Below are 19,623 nucleotides of genomic sequence, written 5' to 3'. Positions count from 1 at the left end.
CAAAAAGAAAAGAAAGGTAGGGAAAAGAAAAGGAAAAAAAATATATAGAAAACTCACCATACTTCACATTGTGATTTTTCCTCTGAATACTGCCAGCTATAATTCACTTTTTGGATTTCTTAAGTATAACTGCTTTTTGTATTTTTGTCTGGAGTTTTTAGTTGGAATCAGTGGGAAAAGTAGTTTCTGGTGTGCTTATTTTATATTGGTCTGCACAAGGAGTTGAATATGTATCTTTTTTAGCTGTGTTTACAACAAAGCATGTTTTTCTTTGGTAGTTGTATGGGAACTTTCCTGCTCACATACTTGTTTCTGAAAAGTGACACTTGACTAATCTTCTCATATTAGAAATTCTCCTGCTTGTCAATATGTTTCTCCATCTTTCAATTTTCTTAACCTAGATACCCCATGAATATGCTTTTGTTTTTAATAGTTTTGAATAATATTTAGGATATGTTTCTGCAGAAACTGTATCCAAGTTAATACTGCATTGGATAATTTTACTGGAATAGGGCTCTTAGTTGTAGCTTTGCATTAATATCTGTCAAGTTGTACTGATTTTTCATATTGTTGCTGTATTTCCTCAGGGCTTTCACATCTGTTTTTGGTTCTTCTTGTCAATAAACAGTGTGGTATAGCAGTTATGTTTCCTTCTAGAAGTTTCATGGTTTCAGGTCTTATGTTTAAGTCTTTAATACATTTTGAGTTAATTTCTGTATATGGTGAAAGATAATCATCTACTTTCATTCTTTTGCATGTGGCTGTCCATTTTTCCCAATACCATTTATTGAAGAGGCTTTTCTTTCTCCCTTGTATGTTCTTGGCTTCCCTGTTGAAAATTAACTGTCCATAGATGTGTGGGTTTATTTCTGGGCTCTCAGTTCTGTTCCATTATCTGTGTGTCTGTTTTTGTGCCAGTACCCTGTTGTTTTGATTACTTTCTAGCTTTGTAATGTATTCTGAAATCAGAGAGTGTGATACCTCCAGCTTTTTACTTTTTTTCCCAGGATTGCTTTGACTGTTAGGGGTCTTTTGTTGTTCCATATACGTTTTAGGATTCTTTGTTCTATTTCGCTGAAAAATGTCATTGGAAGTCTAACAAGGATTGTATTAAATCCCTAGATTGCCTTAGAAAGTTTGGACATGTTAACTATGTTAATTCCTCCAATCCAAGAGCACAGACTATCTTTCCATTTCTTTGTCTCTTCAATTTCTTTCAAGTTTTATAGTTTTCAGTGTACAGATCTTTTACCTCTTTGGTTAAATTTATTCCTAGGTGTTGTATTCTTTTTTTGTTGCAACTGTAAATGGGATTGTATTCTTAATTTCTCTTGCTGCTACTTCATTGTTAGTGTATAGAAACGCAACTGATTTTTGTATGTTGATTTTGTATCCTTCAACTTTACCATATTCACTTATTACTTCTAAAAGTTTCTGGTGGATTCTTTAGGGTTTTGTATATATCAAATCATGTCATCTGCAAATAGTGACAGTTTTACTTCTTCCTTTCCAGTTTGGATCCCTTCTATTTCTTTTTCTTGCCTGATTACTCTGGCTAGGACTTCATATCTTTGTTAAATAAGAGTGGAGCAAGTGGACCTCCTTGTCTGGTCCCTGTTCTTAGAGGGATAACTTTCAGTTTATCTCCATTGAGAACGATATTAGCTGTGTGTTTGTCATACCTAGCCTTTATTATGTTGAAGTACTTTCTTTCTATACCTATTTTATTCAGAGTTTTTATGCTGTATCTTGACAAATACTTTCTCTGCTTCTCTTGAGATGATTATGTGATTTTTATTAATTTTTTTGTTAATGTGGTGTATCACATTGATTGATTTGGAGATGTTGAACCATCCCTGCATCTCTAGAATAAATCCCACATGATCATGGTCTATGATCTTTTTAATGTATTGTTGTATTTGATTTGCTAGTATTTTGTTGAGGATTTTTGCGTCAATGTTCATCAGTGATATTGGCCTGCAATTTTGTTTTCTTATGTTGTCCTTGTCTGGTTTTGATATCAGGATAATATTGGCTTCATAGAATGAGTTAGGAAGCTTCCTCTCCTCTTCCATTTTTTGGGAGAGTTTGAGAAAGATAGATGTTTAAGTGTTTGAATGATTGGTAGTATTCCCCAGGGAAGCCATCTGGTCCTGGACTTTTATTTTTTGGGAGGTTTTTGATTGTTAGTTCTCTTACTGGTGATTGGTCTATTCAAATTGTCTGTTTCTTCTTGATTCAGTTTTGGAAGATTATATGATTCTAAGAATTTATCCATTTCTTCTAGATTATCCAGTTTGTTGGCATATAGCTTTTCTTTGTATTCTGTTATAATCTTTTGTATTTCTGAGGTGTCCATTGTAATTTCTCCTCTTTCATTTGCGATTTTATTTATTTGAGCCTTCTCCCTTCTTTTTTTCGTAAGTCTGGCTAAAGGTTTGTCAATTTTGCTTATCTTTGCAAAGAACCAGCTCTTGGTTTCATTGATTTTTTTCTCTTGTACTTTTGTCTCTATTTCATTTATTTCTGCTCTGCTTTTTATTATTTCCTTCCTTCTACTGATTTTGGGCTCTTTTCTTCCTTTTCCAGTCCCTTTAGGTGCTCTGTTAGATTGTTTACTTGAGATTTTTCTTGTTTGTTGAGATAGGCCTGTATTGCTATAAACTTTGTTCTTAGAACCACTTTTGCTGTATCCCATAAATTTTGGACTGTCAGATTTTCATTTTCATTTGTCTCTAGGTATTTTTTGATTTTCCCTTTGATATCTTGATTGTCCCAATCATTCAGTAGCATTTTGTTTAACCTTTACATATTTGTACCTTTTCTGATTTTCTTCCTGTAGTTGATTTCTAGTTTCATACTTCTGTGTTCAGAAAGGATGCTTGGTATCATTTCCATTTTCTTAAATTTATTGAGACTTGTTTTGTGGCCTAATATGTGATCTATCCTGAGAATTTTCCACATGCATTCAAAAAGAATGTGTATTCTGTGGTTTTTGGATGGAGTGTTCTGTATGTGTGTTTATATCCATCTGGCCTAATATATCATTTAAAGCCAGTGTTTCCTTATAGATCTTCTGTCTGGATGATCTCTCCATTGGTCCTCTGCTTGTGTGGCTGTCTATTTCTCCTATGTCTGTTAGTAATTGTTTTATATATTTAGGTGCTCCTATGTTGGGTGTGTAGATATTTACAAGTGTTATATACTCTTGTTGGATTGTTCCCTTTATCATTATATAGTGACCTTCTTTCTCTCTTGTTGGTTTTTGTTTTAAAGTCTATTTTCTCTGATATGAGTATTGCTACCCCAGCTTTCTTTTCTTTGACATTTTTATGGAGTATCTTTTTCCATCCCTTCACTTTCACTTTCTGAGTGTGTTTAGGTCTAAAGTGTGTCTCTTGTATGCAGGATATATATGGGTCTTGTTTTTTCTATCCAATAGGCCACCCTGTTCCTTATAATTGGAGCATTTTGTCTGTTGACATTTAAAGTAGCTATTGATAAGTATGTACTTATTGTCATTTTGATACTTTTTTTCTGCATGTTTTAGTAGTTCTCTGTTTCTTTCCTCTTCTCTTGTTCTCTCTTCCCTTGTGGTTTAATGGCTTTCTTTAGTATTATGTGTGAGTTCCTTTTTGTTAGTTTTTTGTGTATTTATTATAGGTTTCCAGTTTATGATTACCACGAGGTTCAGATATAATAACTTTAGTATATAGCATTCTATATCAAGTTGATGGTCTCTTAAGTTTGACCTCTTCCTAAAAGCTCTACTCTTTTATACTCCCCTCCTCCCATGTTTTATGTATTTGAGATCATATCTAACCTTTTGTGTGTGTGTTACCATCTTACCATGGAAATAGATAATTTTAGTCCTTTTGTCTTTTGCCCTTCATATTATCTTCATAGGTGGTTGATCTGCTACCTTTACTGTATATTTACCTTTACCAGTGATTTTATTGTTTGTTTTTTGATAATTTTCTTATTCCTATTTGTGGTCTTGTCTTTTCCACTTAAACAAGTCCCTTTAGCATGTCTTGTAAGGCTGGTTTCTTGGTGATAAACTCCTTTAGTTTTTGCTTATCTGGAAAACTCTTTATCTCTCCTTCCATTTTGAATGATAACCTTGCCAGATAGAGTGTTCTTGGCTGTAGGTTTTTTCCTTTTGGCGCTTCAAATATATCATGCCACACTTCTAGCCTGTAAGGTTTCTGCTGAGCAGTTGGCTAATAGCCTTATGGGGTTTCCTTTGTGTGTAACTTGTTGCCTTGCTCTTGCAGCTTTTAGGATTCTCTCTTTATCTTTAATTCCTGATGTTTAATTATAATGTGGACTGTGTGCTTTTCTTTCTGGTGGTTTTTGGTTGCTTTCTGAAATGGGTGGTTTTGTGTGTGGGCTGTATAAGAGCAGGCTTTTCTTTCCCTTACATTCAGTAGTTTTTCTTGTATTCCTGTTGTTGTTAATAGCCAACAGAGCCAGGTATTATGACACTTGTCTTGGTTGTGCTGAGTCCAAAAGCTGTTTACTGTGGTAAAGCTCTCCTGCTCAGCTTCCACTCCTCCACGAAAGGCTTAACGTATGAAACATTAAGATTGCTCCCTGCCAGCTGTGAAGCGCCACAGCTAGAGGGTGGCTTCTTTCTCTCCAGAAAGGAATTTCTGTCTCTTCCACTTCACTCAACACTGTCCTTTGTTGTGGAGGTTATTTTTATCCAGTTACTGGTTCTCTCTCAGGGATATTTGTTCCAAGAGTAGTTGTAAAGTTGTTGTGTCTGTGGGAGGAGGTGAGTTCAGAGTCCTCTTATGCCGCCATCTTGACACCGGCTCTCTCCTCTAAGACTTTTATAGTTCTAGTTGTTAATTTTAAGTTGTGGTCCATTTGGAGTTCTTTTTTTTTTAATGTTGTGAGTTAGGGGTCTAGTTTCATTCTTTTGCGTGTATATATCTAATTGTCTCAACCTCATTTTTTGAAAAGACAATTCATTCCCATTTGAATTGTCTTGACACCCTGTCACAAACCAATCTACAGTAAATGTAAGTTTATTTCTAGACTCTTCAATTCAATTCAATTATTTTCTATTTCAGTGTCTATCCTTATGGTGAGTATCACGTTGTATTAATATCTGTAGTTTCACAGTAAGTTTTGAAATTGGGCAGTGTGAGTTTTCCAACATTTGTTCTTCTTTTTCAAGATTATCTTGTGCATACACATTTAGGATTGCTATGTCTTGTTGGTGGATTGGCCTTTTTGTCATTCTGTAATGTCCTTTTTGTCTCTTGAAAAGTTTTTTTCCTTTCAAGTCTGTTTTATCTGATATTAATATGGGCATTCCTCCTTTCTTTTGATTTATCTTTTTCATGATTTCTTTTTTTATGATTTATCTTTTTCATGATTTACTTTCAACTTACCTGTATGTTTATATTTGGAGTTTCTTGGAGATAGCATACAGTTGGGTCCTATTTTTTATAGCCTGTTTGCCCATCTCTGAGTTGTGAGTGAAAATTGATTTCCTCCAGAGAAGATTTTTATTTTTTTTGCCAATCACCTGAGGGCACCATCATCCCAGGACCACTTTCATTTTTTGACTTGGGGTTCTCAGAGCACATCATAACATTTATTCTGGCCAGATAGGCAAGTTTTGTTTTTTTCTTTTTTAATTTCTTTGCTTTTCTTTGCCATTCTGCACAGCATGATTTTTTCCTTCTTTACTTTTACTCTGTGAGTATAGCCAATTTAAAGGTTGTGGGTCTCTTGTATTTCGAACCTGAACAGACCTGGGATCACTTCTGATTCCTAAATGTATCCTGTGGTCACAGTAGAAGCTAGAAAACTTAAGGGCTAGAAACTGCCTTGAGCATTTCTGAGTAGCTAGGCTTCTTGATTTCGCTTTGCTTCAGATCTTTGTTTCTACCTTTTTTCATAGTAGCTTAGTAGCTGATTAAAACAAATTTTTTGGAAGTATTTTAACCTAGTAATTTAATTGCATTTTGAAGGATTTTTCTAGAGTTTATCATCTCCTGTGCTGCTGGAAATAGAAGTCATTGTTAATAGCAAAATAATTCTTTGAAGCAAAGTATTGTATACTGGCTATAAGCATGGACTCTTGAGCTAGATAACCTGGGGTAGAATGTAAACCCTGCCAGTTACTACCTGTGTGATTTTTAGAAACCAGTGTTTCTTCTCTGTGCCTCAGTTTCCTCATCTTTAAAGAGTCTTAATAGCACCTATCATATAGGGTTGTTATGGTAATTAAATGAGGCCATACATGTACACTTACAACAGTGTCTGGCGTAGGAAGTATTCAGTAAATATTGGCTGTTATTATTAACTTTGTAAGCCATAACTCTTATTTTTGGGTGCTCTTTCACTTTATGTTAAAACTTTTCCACTGACTTGCATATAGAAAAAGTTGTCAGTTTTTCATCTGTAGAAACCATACTTTATATCTGGAGTACCATATTATTTGGTTTCCCCTCTTCCTGTTTTATGAATTAGTTTCATGCAGGAAGAAAAAAACCTATTGCCACTTTCTTAAGCCACTACTAACTCTTACATTGTCCATCAGTAAGTAACCTTGTTTATCAAAATCACTGTGTTTGTTATCTCTTGAAGTTTATGTTGTTTCTTAAGAATCTCTCCTTTCTCTAAACCCTAATGAGAATCTATTCCTATGGGGTATTCATCATCCAGGAAGGTAATCAAAGTCCAAAGCCTTTCGGTCTTTATGACTTACCTAACCTACTACATAATTGTCTTTTTTTCTTGTGTGAAAATTTTCCTTCTTTCCATCTTCAGAAGGGCATCTTAGGAAATAAGGAATCTTAGAGCCAGGAGGAACCTCAGAGATCATCTAATCTAGTTGTTTTCAGACATTTAAAATATGGAATCCCTTTTTTCCCAGTGAAGATGTACACTCACACACAGACACACGTTTATATATGTGTGCGTGGGGGTGAGTATAATGGATCAGTTATAGTTGCTGTGGTTGAAGCAGGAAGCCCAAATTTGGCCATCTTGCAATTTTCTGCCCCGAGTGCATCAGCCCCTAAAGCTAAGTCTGCTCACTGAGCCCTAGGCACTGCATAGGATAGTTTTTAACTCTGGTTTAGCCTATCCCATAGGTTAGAGTTGGTGAAACTGGCCTAGATGGAAACAGAATCCACTCAAGGCTACATACTAACTAGCCAAGTAGGGACTTGGCCTATTTGCTGTTTCCGTTTTACCGTACTACGCTCCGAAGTATTCTTCCTGCCATAGGTCTCTAGAGCTGCTGCTTAGTGTTTTCTACAAACTTGTCTAACACATCTGTCCTTGTGCTTGTCCTGCCAGCAAAAATCTCACTTTTGCCTGGCAGTTGTAATTGACTAAAATTCTAGTGATAAACCTAAGTAAATTCTGTTAGGGATGGTCTCGTCATCTTTAGAGAAAACTATTTCCAAATGCCTTGCTCTCTAAGTATCTTGTGAAGCAAGAAAAACTGAAGGACTAGGAATGCCTGCAAAGGGACTACAAGTAACATAAACTTTAAAATTTAGGCCACTTTATCATTTACTCATTCACTTACTCAACTAACCAAATATTTACCCATTGCCTTCTTTGGCAGTCACTGTTCTACCTACTGGGGATTTTCGTACATGTTAAGCTTCTCCATGAGCTATTTTCTTACTCTTCATTCTGACCCTGGGCAATCTCATCTACTATGTGGCTTCAGTATTTTTTACTTCCTATGATTGAGGTACTGTGTCTGCCCTATGAGTAAGGCCTGGGTGGAGGCCCCCAACTTCCTAGTCACCTATCCTGTGATTTAAAATTGGTAGCAAGGAGTTGTGATGCATGAGAAATGCTGGTGGCCAGCCCCTTCTGCAGAGATACTGTATCCTTTGGCTAAGATCTGAGGATAAGGAATTTCCATTTTTGCCATACTTACCTGGAGTGGAGCTTGCATAGTGTTGGCCTGGGAAGAGGAGAAAGGAAGTGGGTCATGGCTTAAGTGCCACAGACTTTCCTTGTTCTTACTGAAATTTAGTAGAATTTCTTGAAAAAATGCTATTTGATTTGTTGTATGCTCTTAGGACAATTCCATGAGACTTTAAATTCTTGGCTTTTTTGTTTTTGTTTGTTTTTTAATTATTTTCACCAGCAGTAGTTGTTTTGCTGGGGAGCAGGTTCATGGAGCTTCTTTCTTAGCATGATTACCTGATTGATTTTTGAGCATTGAACCAGCCTTGCATCTCTGGAAAATCCTACTTCGTCATTGTGTATAATCCTTTTGAGATATTGCTCAATTCCATCTGCTAATATTTTGTTGAGGAATTTTGCACCTATGTTCATAAGGAATATTTGTCTATAGCTTTCTTTTTTTGTACTGTCTTTGTCTGGCTTTGATATCAGGGTTATACTGGCTTCATAGAGTGAGCTGATTTTCTGGAGATAGGATGAGTAGAATTATTCTTAATTCTCATTTAAGTGTTTCTTGGAATTCTCCAGTGAAATCATCAAGCTAGGAAATTTCTTTTGGGGGGAGATTTTTTTTAAGTATTATTTCATTTGCAAAAATAATTATACAGCTATTCAAAGTATCTATTTCGTATTAGGTGAATTTTAGTAGGTTTTTGATCGTTTGAAGAGTTAGTGCATTTCATCCAAGTTGTCAGATTTATATGTATGACTACTTACCTTGTAAAGATATTTGGAGTGTGTACTGATATTCTCAGTTTTAATGTAATTGGTAATTTGTGTCTCCTCTCTCTTTTTTCTTTATTACTCTTGCTAGAAGTTTTTAAATTTTATTGATCTTTTCAAAGAACCAGATTTCCATAGATTTTTGCTCTTACATGTGTTACTTGTTTTCTTCTGTTTATTTGCTTTTTCTAGTTTTTTTTTAAGGAGTTTAGACTATTGTTTTGAGACCTTTCGTTTTTTTTCTAATGTAAACATTTAACTCTGTAAATTTTCCTTTCATCTCTGCTTTGGCTGTATCCCACAGCCAAATTTTGATATGTTGCATTTTTTAAAAATTTTATTTTATTGTATTTTTTATTTCCCTGACTCCTCTTTATCTTGTGGGTTACTTATAAATGTGTTCTTTAATTTCTTGGTGTTTCATTTCTAAATTTTTCTTTATGTTACTGTTTTTCATTTTTACTTCTATGTTTTCATTTTGGTAAGTTTTTTTTTTTTATGACCCAAGATATGGTCTGTCTTGTGAATGTTGAAAAGAATGGGTATTCTGTTGTTGAGTAGAGTGTCCTGTAAATGTCAGTTCGATCCTGTTAGTGGATGTATTGTTGAGTTTTTTGGGTAGTTGGTCTTGTTAGTACATTTTACATACATAAATTATCATAGTATATTGGTAACAACATTTTACCACCTCGAGTGAAGTATAGAAACTTTTACCTTCCCCTCTTTATAACTGTCTTAAAATTTTTTCTTTACATACGTTGGCCAGCATATCAGATAATGTTAAAATTTCTGCTTTAACCATCAGACGTAATTTAATGCTAAAGACAAGCATAGGCTTTTATATTTTCCCCAATTTCTCCCATTCCTTTGTTGTTCTTTTCTGTTTTTCCAAGTTTCCTTGTATTATTATTTCCTTTCTGGGTGGAGAAATTTTTTAAGGCATTCTTTTTAGTCATAGTCTATTGGTGATAAATTCCCTTAAGTTTTCTTTTTTCTGAGAATGTTATTATTTACCCTTCATTCCTATAGAATATTTTCTCTTAGTAGAGAATTCTGGGTTGACACTTCTTTTCTTTCAGCACCTGGGAATTGTGGTGCCACTTCCTCTGGCCTTATGGTTGCAGATGAGAAATCTGTTTTAATTTGAATTCATATTCCCTTTAGGTAAGCATCTAATTCTTTTTCTAGATTTTTCAAGATTCTTCTTCAAGGTTCTTTCTTTTTTCTTTTGTTTTCAGTAATTTGATAATGACGTGTCTCAGGGTGGATTTGTTTGGATTCATTTTGATTGCGGTTCACTTGGATTCTTAAATCTGTGCTTTTGTGAAAATTTCAGCTAATATTTCCTCAAATATTTTATCATCTTGAAACTCTTTCTCTTTTTTTAGAGATTCTAGTGTAACATGATTGTTTTATATATCTATATATGTATGTGTATATATATATATGTATTTTTTTTTTTTTTTCCCATTGTCCCACAGGTCTCTGAGGGTTAGGTCATTTTCTTCAGTCTGTTTTCTATGTGCTGTTTAGATTGGGTAATTTATATAGCTCTGTCTTGAAATTCCTTGATTGTTTTCTGTCTCATTTTTATTGAGCATATCTGGTCAGTTTTTATTTTATTTCTATTACTGTTGTGGGTTTTTTTTTTTGTATTTTGTTTTGGTTTTGCTGAGGAAGATTCACCCTGAGGTAGCATCTGTTGCCAGTCTTACTCTTTTCTTTGTGTACATGAGCCGCTCCCACAGCATGACCACTGACAGATGCATGGTTTAGGTCTGCACCCAGGAACTGAACTTGGGCCACCAAAGCAGAACACACTGAACTTAACCACTAGGCCACTGGGGCTGGCCCTATTACTGTATCTTTTCAGTTACATATTTTTCATTTGGCTCTTTTATGTCTTCTGTTTTATTAGAGAAATTCTACTTTTTTCAGTTTTCTTCTTAGCATTCATAGTGGTTGAAACATTTTTATGATGGCTGCTTCAAAATTCTTGTCAGGTAATTCCAACATCTGAGTCATGGCCATGTTGGCACCTGTTCATTATTTTTCTCATTCAAGTTGAGATTTTCCTGGCTCTCTGTATGATGAGTGAGTTTAGAGAGTATCCTGGACATTTTGGGCAATATATTATTAGACTTTAGATCATATTCATATTCAATCTTTTTTGTAACAGGGAGTCACCCTGATAGCATATTTGGTCCTGACCTGCTTTTATAGGTTGTGATTCTAGTGATAATTTGGTTTCCAGAACCTTTTGCATTACTATTCTGGTCTACTTCATGTGTTATCCAGAGACCTGACTGAAAACCATGCCTGTATTCCACACTGTAGTTGAGTTTTTAAACCTTTTGCTCTTGTAATTTTGGTCACTTTCACATGTGGTTCTTATGGGTATCTAAGATTTCCTTTCAAGGGTTATCTCTTGTCTAATCTACCTCCTCTCCCAAATCTTCCTCCCTCTCTCTGGTTGGCAGATCCCACTTGCTACAGCTGGGTGGTGGTGGTAGTGGAAGTCAAGGCTTCACTCTCAGCTTCTACTGTCAGCATCCCAATGGGGGCTTCCAAGCCCTGCCTGTTACCACCAGGCTGAGGTGGAAATTCAGACTGTGCACTCAACGTCTACTGATACCTCAGGAGAGAGATACTGTGTATTGCAGCTTGCTGTTAGTTGGCAGAGAGTAAAAGACAAGACTTCCCACTTGCTGCCAGCTAGTATCAGGAGGCACTGGAGCTCTAGGTTCCCTACTTGATTTCCATGGCACTGCTAGGGACAGGCTCAGTTTTTTCCATTGGGTTTGGCAGGAGTAGGGTCAGCATTATCAGATTTCTCTCTTGCTAAATACCCTTTTCCTAATCATTTGGCTAGAGAAAGCAGGCTTCTCTTGGCCTCTTTACATCAGCGCCTATTGGCATTTCTGTGTTGTAGGATTCTCTAGCACCAAGTCTATCGTATATGGGAGGTGAAAAGAAAACCCATGATTGAGAGTCTGTAAATAAACCCATACATTTATGGTCAACAGATTTTACCAAGAGCCTTCAGTGGGGAAAGAATAGCTTCTTCAACATATGGTGCTTGGACAGTTGGACATCCACACGCAAAAGAATGAAATTGCATCCCTACTAGGTATATACCTACTGTATACAAAAATAAACTCAAAAAGTTTGCTAAAGAACTGCATGTAAGAGCTTAAACTATATAATTTTTAGAAGAAAATACATGGGTAATTCTTCATGACCTTAGATTTGGCAGTGAATTCTTAGATATGACACCAAAAGCACAAACAGCAAAAGAAAAGAATGAGTAAATTGGGCTTTACAAAAATTAACAAGTTTTGTATATCCAAATATATGATCAAGAATGAAAAGATAGCCTACAAAATGGGAGAAAATATTTGCAAATTATATATCCAACAGGGGTCTAGCATCCAGAATATAAATAGAACTCTTAGAACTCAACAACAAAAAGGATTATCAACCCAACTTTAAAAAATGGGCAAAGGACTTGATTAGACATTTCTCCAATGATAGACAAATGACTAGGAAGCACATGAAAAAATGCCCGATGTCATTAGTTATTTTGGAAATACAAATCAAAACCACAATGAAGTACCACTTGATATCCACTGGGATGGCTTTAATCAAAAGAATAGAAAATAACAGATGTTGGCTAGGATATGGAAAATTGGAACCCTCGTGTGTTGCTGGTGGGAATGTAAAATGATACAGCCACTGTGGAAAGGAGTTTGATGGTTCCTCAAAAAGTTAAACAGAATTTCCATATGATCCATCAATTCCACTTCTGTATATATGCCCAAAGAATTGAAGGCAGATACTTGTACACCAGAGTTCATGGCAGCATTATTTGCAGTACCCAAAAGGTGGAAACATTCCAAATGTTCATCAACTGATGAACAAATTGTGATATATCCATATAATGGATTATTTAACCATAAAAGGGAAATTAAGTGTGGCTACATTGTACAACATAGAAGAACTCTGAAAACATAGCGAGTGAAAGAAGCCAAATACAAAAGGTCGCATATTGTTCCATTCCATACATATGAAATATCCAGAATAGGTAGATCCACAGAGACAGAAAGCAGATTAGTGGTTGCCAGGGCCTGAGGGAAAGGGGAAAAAGGAATATTTTTAATTGATATGGTATTCTTTTGGGGTGATGAAAATGTTTTGGAACTAGATAAAAGTGATGGTTGGACAATATTGTGAATGTCCTAAATGCCACTGAATTGCACACTCTAAAATGGTTAATTTTATATTATAAGAATTTTACCTCAATAAAAAGAAATGGAGCCAGGCTGCCACCTTCTTTTCACCTTTCAGAGTTTTCTTATTTTTAATGTTTGCTTGTCTTTTTTTTTAGTTTCACTTAGCTGGAGGTATAGGGAGAAATGCATCTACTTCGTCTTGTCCATAGAAGAGTACCTTAGACTCATCTTAGTAGCTTTTTTAAAAAACTAATGCTTGACCTCTATCCTGGAGCAGTTTAATGAGAATGGGAGAGGGGTGAGGGAGGTGAGTTGCATCAGTATAAAAACTGTTCACGGGTTATTGGAATGGGGACCTCTGTTGTGAAGCACTGTTTGAAGCACGTGCTTCTCGCCATTAATGAGTTTTGCAAATAGCCATTTCACCCAGTCTGGCCAATAAGACGTGATGGGAAGCTCTTTGTAAGATAACCTTACAAGGAAGGTTGTTCTTTTGAACATTGTCATGGTATGGGTATGAATCTTAAAATTTCTGTTACCATCTTGCTAACAGCCTACAAATGCAGCCAACACCAGGAATGTGAATAAGAGAGATGGAAAGAAACCTCGTACTTGGTTACATCTCTCATTTGCTGAATTAGCCAGTTCTGAAGTCTGTTATACCCCTGTACTTTTCATCATATGAGAAAATATGTGTCCTTATTGTTTCAGCTCTGAGTTTTGATTCTAACTTATACCTGGAAGCTTACCAAACTACTGTAGCTAATGAAAGGAAAACTTAATTGTAAAATATACCACTGTTTACTAACATGTTTTTCTAATATTTGTCTTAATACTGCAGTGAACATATTGGTATGTATAGCTATTTCCCCCAATATTGGATTTTATTTTTCGCTCAGGTTAGGATGCCAGAAGTAGTCAGTATTGTTATTGCTCTTGTGTAATATTTCCAAATTGCTTTCCCAACAGATTATATCTATCTGCAATGTTAGCAGCAATAAGTAATTTTTGTCCTACTTGTTGGATTTTACTTTTTGGATTATTGTTTGCTCATGGCATGTCATTATAGTGTTCCACTTTGATTTCTTCTGTTACTGAACATGTTGATCATTTCTTTATGTATTTATGTGTTAGTTACATTTATTTTTTAGGGAATTATCTAGTCATGCCCTTTGTACCACAACTTTGCAGATATGCAACTTACGGAAGTTACAGTTATTCTTACTAAAGCAATAGGATAATAAGTAATGCCTAAATGATAGAATTGGTGTGAGGTTAAAGTGAGATATTTTTCTAAAGTTCTGTGAACACTTTTATAATTAAAGTATTAATTCTTTATCAGTTTGTTGCAGGTAATTTTCACCTTTTTTGTTTCCCTTTTTGTGGCACTATTTATTTCACACACACAAATTTTAAATTGTATTTAGTCAAATACATCACTTTCTAGTCATAACTTAAATGGTAGAATAAAAGCAATAAGACAAATGATATGGATATATACATGAGTTAAGGTAGCAACAATATAAAATTACAGAAATACTGTGGTGATAGCCTGAAAGCAGAAGGCATTTTTAATCAAAAGTTTTCCTTCTATCTTCATATTTATTTTGTACTCTTTGAACCAGTTTGCCTAAAGTCACACTGTTTTTTAAGTACTGTGTCACATGTGAAGTCTCTATTCCCAACCACGTTGTCGGTGGGGAAACAGTTGCCAATTTAGTGGAAGAGGAGAAAAGTCCAAGAGATTAAAAATATGAAAGTCTATAGCCTGTCAGTGTTGATTTCCTTTTATTTTTCTTCCAGAAACATGATCAGGGGCAAGTTCTTTTGGATATAGTCTTCAAGCATCTGGATTTGACTGAGCGTGACTATTTTGGTTTACAGTTGGCTGATGATTCCACAGATAACCCAGTAAGTTTAAGCTGTTGTCTTTCATTTTCATTTTAGTTTTTCTCTCTTTTCAGAATACAAAGTCTTTTCTGATTTATAGTGTTCACTGATTTAGTGAGTTTTTAAATTAATTTTATTAGAAGTAATTCTTTTGCCTTTGTTCCTCATTTTCTTGATGTTTTCATCTGTCAGTTTATTCCCTTAAGGTTTTCGTAATTATAAGTCAATCTGTAAATCTAGCACTGATTTCTTTCTTTATGTGTCTTAAACAACTGAGAAGCAAATCTATGCTTCTTGACGTAAAGAGAGAAAATTGGGCATAAAGGTTCAAATATTAACTTAATACTAAAATGTTGAAGTAAAATATTTAAAAATATTGTTGTATCTTAAGTCTTATGTAAATTAGCCTGCATTAAGATAAAATTAGTTTTTCATGGCATTCATGGTGAGCTGTTTCTAACCAAAATTCTTAATTTGTTGTGTAAATTTTCCAAAAAATTGAGATAGAGATTAAATTTCAGAGCTCTACAATTCTTGGGCATTAAGTTCCTTAGATTGGTACTAATTTTTCAGTGGTTGCAGTCATGATTCTTTTTATTGGAAAGATAAGATCATAGAAATAGAAGATAGCATGTGATGAATAACAGCAATGTTTAATTCTTTGTAAATTTATGTGGTTATACAGTGAGAGTCTTTTACAAAACAATACAGTATGCTTTTGATTAGTATAAGAGAATGACTATTTTGAAGGAAGTGTTTTGTATAGTTTAGAAAAATTGGAAGGTTGAAGAAATGATTCTGGATCAGTGTTTTAGAAATCAGTTTGTAAGGCCATATTAATAGAATGGCTATAGAAAATACAAATAACTCTTGTGAGAAAAGTAGAGTTTCTCGCTGTATTTCTTGTGTGTGTGCTCTCTCTCATATTCAGGATCCTAGGTCTCTGAATGAATGATTAGTGAGAAGTAAATACAAAATGTTCGATATTGCTTTTTCTTCATTACTGATTTTGTATGAAAAACTAGGAGGATGTTGTGGCTAAAACAAAGCAAGGCCCAGCTAGTGTCAGTGGAAATAAATACTTTTGTGCTGAACTAAAATAAAAACAAACTTTCCTCATACTTTGATGCCTTCACCAGATGACGTGAGCTTCTCCAGGGGCCTAGTGGAGTAGTTATTTCTTGGTAAATAAACAGACGTGAGAATGGAAGTGAGTAGAAATGTCAGTAATGTAGCCTTTCCCAGAAAGATAAATTGTTAGCCAGGCAAATACCTGAAAGGTGTCCACCACACTTCACTATGTGCAACATTGAAATAAAAAATAGATAATCCTTAGATTATCTTGCTGACACTCACAGCAGACCCTCTAGCTATAAGGCTGTCTTTAGATTGATTGGAGAAGTGACAAGACAACAAAGGAGAAAGAGACCAGCTACTTAGCACCATGGTCACTGCCGTAAGTATGAAAAACCATTATTCCTGAGAAAGTATTCCAGAAAGACTAATATTGAGATTACATAAATTACAAGAGATAAAAATTCTGTCGCATAAATTTGTATGCAAGAAGACATTTCTATTCTAAAACAATAACAGCAGGATGAATGTGGGGAAGCAGAGCTATTTTGAGCTGGGTTGATCTTTCTGCTATCTCCTACCTGGTCTTACTTTTCTATCTTGAGCATTCCTTCCCAAATAAGATATATTCCCAGGTCCAAGTGTCCAATTGGTAATGATCCAAAATAATTCTTCCTAAAAAATTAGAATTTTAAAGACCCAAAAGAAGCCTTAGAGATTATCTTGTCTAATAACCTTATTTTTCATGAGAAATTATCTCCCAGTCCAAGGAGATAAAGCCCGAGCTACTTGCTGGCATCAGTGAAACAAGACTTGGATCTCCTAACTCCCCATGCAACTCTTTTCCACAACACAACAATTTCTGTGTTTAAATGTTCAGAAGAGTCTGTGAAATACCAAAAATATGTCCAAAGAAGGACCTTTAGAGCACAGATTTTGTAAGTATTTTCCCATTTCTGGTTGCCAATATGAAATATATCAAGACTTTGAGGATAATTAATGGACTGAGGGAAAGGGATGCCATTCTTAAAAGGAGAAAGGAGTAAGGGAGTAACATTTATGCAACGTCAATTGAGGACTTGTTAGTAAACCAAATTCTCAGAATAATCTTATGAAAGTATCATTAAAGTTCTTTTAAAGATGAAAAACTGAGGCTTACAAAACTTATTTACAAAACTTATTTAATGACAGAGATAATTAAGTAGCTGAGAAAAGATTTGAACTTGTACCTGATTCCAAAGCCTATATACTCTTCCTACCGAAAACTGTTGCTTCCCAAGAGATGATGACGTAGATGCACATGACTCATAAAAATGAACATACTGAGGAGAGGAGGTACCATACAATGAAATTACCAGCAGGGATGAAAAGGAATTTGACACTATTCTAAAAGGATTAATCCTTATCAGTCCTTAGTTCAGAGTTTTTCATCTTAAAGCTTGTCTATGTTATATATGTGTATATATGTATATGTGCTCATATATGTTGCATATGTATGTTATATGTATGAGTTAGAGGATCAGAACTAACATTGTCTTAGGTACATAGACATTGAAATTAATTTAATTGGACTTATAACCGATACACTAAAAAAGCACCCAGCGTTTTATTGTGGTCTTATACGTAACAAATATTAGAATCTTAGTTGACTATCCTTTTCTTTAGAATTTTCCTTGGTAATGAGTGCCATTGCAACAAACAAAATTTCTTAAAGAAAAGCTTTGACTTGTTGAATTTTCTCCTGCTTTCATTTAAAAACTGTTTATTACAGCTTTAGCTGTTAGCATAATGTCTTGTATAATAGTAGTATTTAGTCATTGTTTGAGCAAGCGAAGTAATGAGTAATGACATGGTTATAATTTATTATGCATAATTTCTTTAATTTTATAAGCACTTAAAGTTGGCTGTTCCTTTGTGGCCTTTATCAGCATGATGTTCATCAGAGCCTGGAGATTATATTATTCACGTGCATTTACTTTTTTATTTTATTTTTCCCCTAAAGTGAATAAGAGTCGATTTCTCTATTACTGTTGACTTATTTTTCCTGCAGTTTCGTCCTTTTGATACTTTGTGTTGTGGTTATGATATTTTACTGGTTTAGTACTGTTTTCATATTCCCTAGTCTTTTAGCTTTCAGACTTGAAGTTATATCAGAATTACCTGAAGGCTTCTTAAAAATACAGATTTTGGGCCCTATGCCTAGAGTTTCTGATTCAGAAAATCTGGTGTGGAGCTCAAGAATTTGCATTTCAAACTAGTTCCCTGGAATGCTTATGCTGCTAGTCGAAGGAACCACATTTTGAAAATCACTGTTCTAATCCAGTAGGCTGTTAATTAAGACTACTGAAGCAAGAATAATTCATAGAGAATAGCTTGGTTTATCCTTTGAAGATTCCTTTTACTTAACTCAGAGTTCTTGAATTACTTCATCAGGTTTGAGGAAATATATGAAAAGCTACATAGAGGATGACTTATTTCAACAAGCCATATTTTAGTACAATATGATTGCTAAAATGCTTGCTATTATTTCACATATGTCAGTATTTCTCTCGTATTCCTTTCATCTGTTTCTACTGCAATACATTAATTCAGGCTCTTATTACCTATTGTATAAACCTCTTTGGTAACCTGCAAAATGTTAGATTTTTGCTTTTGGTCTCTTTTAACCCTGTTCCATTTGGGAAGGGAATGACAGGGATCTGGGGTGCAGAGAAATGTTTCAGAGAGAAGCAGCATCATGTGGAAAGTTCCAGAGTGAAGAGAGATGAATGTTGCATTTGAGGAACTGAAAAATTTTTTTACTATTAAGAGAATATAGTGCAAGAGGAGAAGATGGGTCAAAGGTGAGGTTTGAGTAAAGTATGTCAGATCATGAAGTGCCTTTTAGTCTATGGTAAGATTATACTCACCTAAGGGTTTATTTACACAAATAACAGACTTCTGTTTTAAACATACCGCTTTGGTTACCGGGTAGTAGTGAGTGGCACATAGAGTTGCAAACTAGAGACAGTTGAGAGATTGTTGCAATAATGAAGCTACTAGGAAAGATGATGATTGACTATGAGGGATGAAGAAAAGTGGGTAAGTGCTTGAGCTATTTAGGTGATAAAGTCAACAGGACTTGTTGATTTGATTAAGGTAGAGTAGGTTCACGAGAGAAAGAGAGAAGTCAGGGTTATTATCTCACATTCTGTCTTTGGCAACTTCATAGACAGAAGAACCATGCAGAGCAAATAGTATTGTTGGTTTTATTTTTTAGTTACCAATTGTTTATTGCTAGCATATAGAAATACAGTTTATTTTGTATATTGACTTTGTATTATGCAGTCCTCCTAAACTCACTTAGTAATTCTAGTCAGTTTTTGTAAATTCCATATGATTTTCTACATAGATTATTATGTAAACATATGGTAAATTACAGTTATTTTCAAATTTTAAGCTAACTTTGTATTCCTGAGATAAACCCCAGGGTACGCAATTAATTTTATATTAACCTTGTATCCTAAGACGTTGCTAAAGTCACTTATTACTTCTAGTGGTTTTTCAGTGATTCCTTAGAATTTTTTGTGTAAATCATGTCATATGTGACTAGGGACTGTTTCACTTCTTCCTTTCCAATCTTTATTCTTTTGGATTTTTTGCATTATTTTTTCATTCATTATTACATACTAAGACTACCAGGATAATAATGAATAGAAGTGATAGGAGTAAACTACCTAGCCTTGTTCCCTGTCTTAGGAGGAAAGTA

At 34.7% G+C, this 19,623-nt stretch overlaps 1 protein-coding gene across 5 annotated transcripts in view; it reads left to right on the top strand.

Annotated features, from left to right (window-relative positions):
- Positions 1-19,623, top strand: part of PTPN4 (protein tyrosine phosphatase non-receptor type 4) — a 220,415-nt gene that overhangs the window by 76,139 nt on the left and 124,653 nt on the right. For all 5 annotated transcript variants that reach the window (XM_001492520.7, XM_014732416.3, XM_070241778.1 and 2 more), the window contains exon 3: positions 14,715-14,822. In XM_001492520.7, the coding sequence (XP_001492570.1) occupies positions 14,715-14,822 (108 nt within the window). The remainder of the gene's footprint in view (positions 1-14,714; positions 14,823-19,623) is intronic.

Source organism: Equus caballus, chromosome 18 (genome assembly GCF_041296265.1).
Source record: "Equus caballus isolate H_3958 breed thoroughbred chromosome 18, TB-T2T, whole genome shotgun sequence".
In the NCBI taxonomy this organism is placed as follows: domain Eukaryota; kingdom Metazoa; phylum Chordata; class Mammalia; order Perissodactyla; family Equidae; genus Equus; species Equus caballus.
The sequence above is the reverse complement of the archived record's forward strand: the minus strand, read 5'-3'. Positions and strand labels throughout refer to the sequence as shown.